A 7,207-nucleotide genomic window follows, 5' to 3' on the forward strand; every position below is an offset into this window, starting at 1 on the left:
CTTCCTGAATCTCTGCCTGCTGACATCAGGTCTAGGTTAGAACCTCCGTGCTCGCTGTGAAACTCCAGACAGTCATAGAATATACAGAATGATACAAATACGACACTGAACCCTAGGCAGGGAAAAGGTTAAACCATGGCCACTATCTAGGTTCCTGCAGGCAGTTTTCTCTGACAGTCTTCTGTACAGTTTATTTCTGTCTTTGCAGTGAGAACCTGTCCTTCTGAGTGTCTAACATTACAAAATTATGTGCTAGTATGGGAAGGGTTAATGTCCTATGACTACCTTAGGAGTTTTTTTTTTTTTGTCAGTGAAAGGAGCTCCATAGCTGTAGTTAATTCAGTTCAGATGTTCCCTGGCCAGATCAATGTACTAGGATTAACCCTTCTCCTACTGGAACCCTGGGGGGGAATCATTCAGGCAGCTGCCAAACTTTTAGGAAGTTTCCGAACTCCAACAACTATCACATCGCCAGCCCCAATCCCCAAAAGCAACTTGGAGCGTCACACATTGGCCGTCTTAAGGGTCTAGACCAGGGTTTCTCAACCAGGGTTGCTCCAGAGGTTGCTAAGGGTTCTTTGAGGGTTCCTCCAGAAGTTGCTAGGGATTCCCTAAACATTGAGCAAGTTCTGCCTCTCAGATAAGTTCCCACTGACATCCACTTTCTGCTTCCCATTGACCACAAATAGAGTTGGCTAGGGGTTCCTTGGAGTTAAAAAGGAGAAGGTAAAGCAGTGTTTATCAACTAGGGTTCTATGGAACCCCTAAGGTTTCTCTAGAGGTTTCTAGGGGTTCCTTGGGGTTAAAAATGAGAAGGTAAAGCAGGGTTTCTCAACCAGGGTTTTATGTAACCCTAAGGTTTCTCTAGAAGTTTCTAGGGGTTCCTTGGGTTTAAAAAGGAGAAGGTAAAGCAGGGTTTCTCAACCAGGGTTCCATAGAACCATAAGGTTCCTCCAGAGGTTTCTAGGGGTTCCTTGGGGTTCAAAAAGGAGAAGGTAAAGCAGGGTTTCTCAACCAGGGTTTTATGGAACCCTAAGGTTCCTCCAGAGGTTTCTAGGGGTTCCTTGGGGTTAAAAAAGGAGACGGTAAAGCAGGGTTTCTCAACCACGGTTCCATAGAACCCTAAGGTTCCTCCAGAGGTTGCTAGGGGTTCCTTGGGGTTAAAAAGGAGAAGGTAAAGCAGTGTTTATCAACCAGGGTTCTATGGAACCCTAAGGTTTCTCTAAAGGTTTCTGGGGGTTCCTTGGGGTTAAAAAGGAGAAGGTAAAGCAGGGTTTCTCAACCAGGGTTCCATAGAACCCTAAGGTTCTTCCAGAGGTTGCTAGGGGTTCCTTGGGGTTAAAAAGGAGAAGGTAAAGCAGGGTTTCTCAACCAGGGTTCCATAGAACCCTAAGGTTCTTCCAGAGGTTGCTAGGGGTTCCTTGGGGTTAAAAAGGAGAAGGTAAAGCAGGGTTTCTCAACCAGGGTTCCACTAAACCCTAAGGTTCCTCCAGAGGTTGCTAGGGGGTTCCTTGGGGTTAAAAAGGAGAAGGTAAAGCAGGGTTTCTCAATCAGGGTTCCATAGAACCCTAAGGTTCTTCCAGAGGTTGCTAGGGGTTCCTTCGGGTTAAAAAGGAGAAGGTAAAGCAGTGTTTATCAACCAGGGTTCTATGGAACCCTAAGGTTTCTCTAAAGGTTTCTAGGGGTTCCTTGGGGTTAAAAAGGAGAAGGTAAAGCAGGGTTTCTCAATCAGGGTTCCATAGAACCCTAAGATTCTTCCAGAGGTTTCTAGGGGTTCCTTGGGGTTAAAAAGGAGAAGGTAAAGCAGTGTTTATCAACCAGGGTTCTATGGAACCCTAAGGTTTCTCTAAAGGTTTCTAGGGGTTCCTTGGGGTTAAAAAGGAGAAGGTAAAGCAGGGTTTTTCAACCAGGGTTCCACTGAACCCTAAGGTTCCTCCAGAGGTTGCTAGGGTTTCTTGAGGGTTCCTCCAGAGGTTGCTAGGGTTTCTTGAGGGTTCCTCAAGAGGTTGCTAGGGGTTCCTTGCGTAATAAGCAAATAATGCCTCTTAGATAAGTCCCCACAGAACATTTATCTTTTTAGCTACCTGTAAGGGGGTAATTCTTCTCAATGACCACAAGTATAAGCAGCATTCTTCCTAATGACCATCACACTAAAATATCATGAGTTGTGATATAGTCAATTCTAGCAGTGGTTCCCTGAGACCAGAAAGTTATTTCAAGGGTTCCTCTGTATTGAAAAGGTTGAGAAAGACTAGACAAGGTCTAGACCAGTGTTTCTCAACTCCGGTCCTCAGGGCACACTAACAGGCCAGGTTTGCAAGAAAACTGAAATACATCCCAGGTGATATAATTTGCTGCTCAGTGATTGCAGTATTCTAGTCTGCATCTCCCCAAGGTAATACTTAAAACCTGGCCTGTTATGCCTCGTTTCCACTGAGCGGAACGGTTCGGGTCGGTACAGTTTGGGAGGTTTAGAATGGTCCGGTCTATTCAGGTGAGCGTTTCCACTGCAAGTCGGGCCACCAGGGACCATGCGGGGTTTACACCAAACGAGGTGTTTGTTTTGCTCTTTCATTTGACGTGAGCATTGACATTTTCCTGTCCGCCAATCAGTGGAATCTATTGTGTGACGCCAGTAGCTCCGCCCTAACCGTACCGTACCATTTCCTATGGCCCTACATCTGAAGCAGGACCAGGAATGGTGCGGTTTGGTTCGGTTGTATGGGCCACTTTCATAATGGAAACACCCAAAATAGCGTACCGTACCGAACCGACCCGAACCGATCCGCTCAGTGGAAACGAGGCATTAGTGTGCCCTGAGGACCGGAGTTGAAAAACACTGGTCTAGACAGTAACCAAACAGCGTTGTATTTACTAAACAACCTTCAACTATTTACTCAAAATGTAAAAAAAAATATGGACACGAATGGAATGCAATATTAAAAAAGTTATCCAATGTCGGGACAAATCCCCCAAACTTTTTGACTGTCCCTGGACCTAAGAGCCAGATGTCCACTATCTGAACACATATTGCATCATTTAAATTACTGAGTGTGAGAAGATAAAAGCATAGTCATCATTTCCTGTACAGTTATTTCCTGCACCCCCCCCCCCCCCAGGCTGCAAGAGGTTAATCATACTACTATGAAATTTCGATGCCAGATAAGCACGGCAAAGAATTTAGAAGCTGCCAGCATTTTAAAATAGCTTCCAGGGACAGTTCGCTGCTGATCCTGAGAAGGTCTTCCGAAATAATCCTTTCGAAGACAGTTATGTAATTAACCGCTGCACATTATGAGGCTAAAATGTATGGAACTGGATGTAGTATGAAATAACGAGAATCTTTGATTTGTCTTCTTATTTTTAGCTTCTTACCAGTTTTACGGTACAGTGTGTCCGAAGAAAGTTGGACATTTCCAAGGACATAAAAAAAAATTCCGCAGACACGTCACAACCCAACGGCATTCCCTGTAACTCAACCATGATTGACAAGCAACCAATAAAAAAAGTAAAAAGTTGACTTACCATCTTGCCCAGAAGACTCCAGGTACTCAGTCAGGTCACATCCAAAGGCTCCCTTCTTCTTGGACTTCGGCTTGGCACCCTTGTTCTTCATGGGTTAGTCCACAAGAGGAGTCCCCCCCCGCCTCCCCTCCCGGTGGAAAAATAAATGAAATTTCTAGAAAATATGGGGCGACGAGGGGGTGAGGGAATGCAAATCAGAGAGCCAACATTGAGGATGTCCCAACAGATCCAAGTCACTCCATGAAAAAAGCCAAAGCAAGATCCAGGCAGCTCAGCTGTCACTTTGGGGTGGGGAGGAGAAAAGGGAGTGGGATGCACGCTGGAAGAGATGGGAAGCCTAAAGGAGACATCTCATCCTGGGGCACCCCGGGTGGTGGCTTCGGTGGAGGGTGCTGCGGCTGCTCCTGCGCAGGGCTGGCCGGTGGGAGTTTGGCATCTGCTCAGCCAGAGGCAGGGCGTTTGCTGTGCCACCTAAGCAATGCCAACCACAAAAAACCGTGCCGGGTCAAGGGAACTTGCCCTTTTTTTTTGGTTTCTCCAGCTAAGCCAGCAATCCAAGAGGTGCCATCACCAGTTCCAAAGTCTGCAATGACTTTTTTTGACCTATCTGTGTTTTTTTTCCTCCTTCCTCCTTTTCTTACAAATCACAGGGTTATCCAGCTCAGGAAATGCTGTTAAGGAAATGAGGAAGAGGAGGGGGGGGGGGATGTTTTTTGGCAGTGTGAGTGAGGGGTGGGGGGAGGTGGTGGTATGACAGGGGGAGGGAGAGAGAGAGAGAGAGAGGAGTTCTGACATGCAGGAGATAACGGGACAGCTCAGACTAGGCTGGAGGAAATTCTCTTCTGCGGCACACTGAGCGCCCTTGTTCTTCTGTCCCGCTGGAGCAGAGGCGCAAGCTTCACCCCCTGCAAAATTCATCACCCCCCCCCCCCCCCTCCGGGCTACTATAAGTGCCGGTTCACACTACGTCGCTCCGACTTAGGGGGCGACCTGTGAAGTCGTGTGCAGCACGGACTTCATAAAATGAATGTCTATGCAAGTCGCTCCGAGGTCGCCCCGAAGTAGTACAGGACCCTTTTTCTAACTCGGAGCGACTTGTGTCGCTCCTATTAGAACGGCTCCTGTACTTCTCAATGGACCGCGACGGTGCGCGACTTGCCAAGCTGACCAAGTCGTATTAGTGTGAACCGGCACTAAGGGGCGTAACTACAGGGGTTGCAATTGCAACCGGGCCCCATGCTCCAGGGGGGCCTGTGCAGCTCCCCCGTACACCTGGATAGGAGGGGCGGCATGTAGAGAAATCACTGTCCTGCTTTTTCCTCCTGTAGCTGCAGGAGGAAAATGGAGGAGATTGGTTCCTCTGTATGCTGCCCCCGCCACCCCTCCTATCCAGTTCACTTCTGTGTTCTGCTGTCTCTGGACCCCTGTGTGCTCCCCTGGTTCCCCCCCCCCCCTCCCCACTGTGCTCCCTTCCCTCTCCTGCTGGCTGCTGCAGGGGATGTGTTACAATAGAGAACCAGGAATGGGTTGGTAAATATGTAATTTATGAATGGACAGAGTCATAGTCAGTGACATTGTAAAAAAATAAAATAAAATGATAAAAAAAATAATACAATTAACCACTTCAGCCCCGGAAGATTTTACCCCCTTCCTGACCAGGCTCTATTTTGCGATTCGGCACTGCGTGACTTTAAAGGACAATTGCGCGGTCGTGCGACGCTGTACCCAAATTAAATTGATGTCCTTTTTTTCCCCACAAACAGAGCTTTCTTTTGGTGGTATTCGATCACCTCTGCGATTTTTACTTTTTGCGCTATAAACAAAAAAAGAGCGTCAATTTTGAAAAAATAACAATATTTTTCACATTGTTTTATATGAAATTCCCCCCCAAAAAATGTAAAAATCAAAATTTTTTTACATTTTAGGCCAATTTGTTTTCTGCTACATGCGTTTAGTAAAAAAAATCGCAATAAGCGTATTTTGATTGGCTTGCGCAAAAGTTATTGCGTTTACTAACTAAGGGAAAGATTTATGTCATTTTTGGTGTTTTATTTTAAAACTAGTAATTGCGGCGATCTGCGATTTTTTTTGCAGGACTGCCACATTGCGGCAGACAGATCGGACATGCGTTTGGTAAAAAAAAACGCAATAAGCGTATTTTGATTGGCTTGCGCAAAAGTTATTGCGTTTACTAACTCCGATTTTTTTTGCGGGACTGCGACATTGCGGCGGACAGATCGGACCCTTGACTGACATTTTTGACACTTTTGGGGGGACCAGTGACATTACTACAGTAATCAGTGCTATATATATGCACTGTTACTGTAAAAATGACACTGGCAGGGAAGGGGGTAAACTTTATTGGTGATGCAGGGGTTAAGTGTGTCCCTAGGGGCGTGCTTCTTACTGTAAAGGGGTGTGGCTAGTGATGTAACCACAGAGAAAAACGATCCTATGTAGCAGGATCGTATGATCTCTGCAGTTACACCAGGGAGAATGACAGGCGGCTGTGTTTACATCAGCCGCCTGCCTTTCTCCCCCTCCAGCGGGAGATCGCGAGTGACCGGCAGACATCGGGTCCGCCGGTCACACGCGCGGACATGTTAGGGAACGAGCGGGGGCGGGATCGTGCCTCTGGCGGCACGCGCTCGCCCCCTAGAGGCTCACAGGCTAGCGACGTAGTACTACGTCACTTTGCCTGTACGGGGCTGACCACCGCAGTAAATAGTCGTGTGGCGGTCGGCAATCGGTTAAAATACCAAAAAATAAAAATTACTGACACCAGTGGGTGAACTTCCAGGATTGCAAAGGTCACACTTGCCACCGGGCCCTGGCATTCCACCAGCGTGGGGAGGTTCCAAGATAGCAGGAAGGGGGCCCACTGCAGAACTCGTGAAAGGGTCCCGCTGCGGGAAAGTAATAAAGGGCCACGTAACGAGAGTAAAGGGCCCCAGGATCAGTGGGAAGAGCCCCAGGCTTGAAGGAAAGGGCCCCTGTAGTAATGTCACTGGCACCTCCAAAAGTGTCAAAAACGTCAGTTAGGGGTCCGATCTGTCCGCCGCAATGTCGCAGTCCCGCTAAAAATCGCAGATCGCCGCCAATACTAATAAAAAAAAAGACAATAAAAATGACAAATCTTTCCCTTAAGCCCCGTACACACGTACCGATCGTCGGCCGACCGACCGAGCCGTCAAATGTCCACGGCTGTCGTGTCTGTTGAAAACTGCAAAAGACTGCACACGAATTTTGTCGGCCAACAACAGCCGACTGCAGAAGTGATGTCATGTGATGAGTAACTTTCCTTGTCTTTTTTCTTTTCTGAGCATGCCCAGTCTTGCAAATCTGCTGATTGTCGGCTGAAATCTGTACTGACTGGCGAACAATCGGCCGTTCTGGTGTCGGCATACAAAAATTTTAATGCTTGCACGACAGATTCTATTTGGTCGAAAAGTCGCTGTCGGCTGTCGGAAGCATCATACTAACAAGCCGACAATCGGCCGATCGTACGGCGGCCCAATATTTACGGCTGACAATCGGTACGTGTGTACGGGGCTTTAGATGTAAAGAAGCCAGGGGTTGGTCCATACTCCACCAATAAATAAAATATCATGTTTGGGTGGACTGGCCTTTACTCTTCAGTGCTGGCCCTCATTCCCTGATGGACTCCGCTGGTTTCTTGATT

General features: G+C 47.5%; 1 protein-coding gene across 1 annotated transcript in view; it reads right to left on the reverse strand.

The window, feature by feature from the left end:
* ARHGAP31 (Rho GTPase activating protein 31) overlaps positions 1 to 4,184 on the reverse strand; it is a 303,422-nt gene extending 299,238 nt beyond the window's left edge. Inside the window, exon 1 of the mRNA XM_082245042.1 lies at positions 3,526 to 4,184. Coding sequence (XP_082101168.1) covers positions 3,526 to 3,616 — 91 coding nt within the window. The 5' untranslated portion in view covers positions 3,617 to 4,184. The remainder of the gene's footprint in view (positions 1 to 3,525) is intronic.
* Positions 4,185 to 7,207: the final 3,023 nt, after the last annotated feature.

The sequence above is a fragment of the Pelophylax lessonae genome, assembly GCF_965119305.1.
Source record: "Pelophylax lessonae genome assembly, chromosome: 2".
In the NCBI taxonomy this organism is placed as follows: Eukaryota; Metazoa; Chordata; class Amphibia; order Anura; family Ranidae; genus Pelophylax; species Pelophylax lessonae.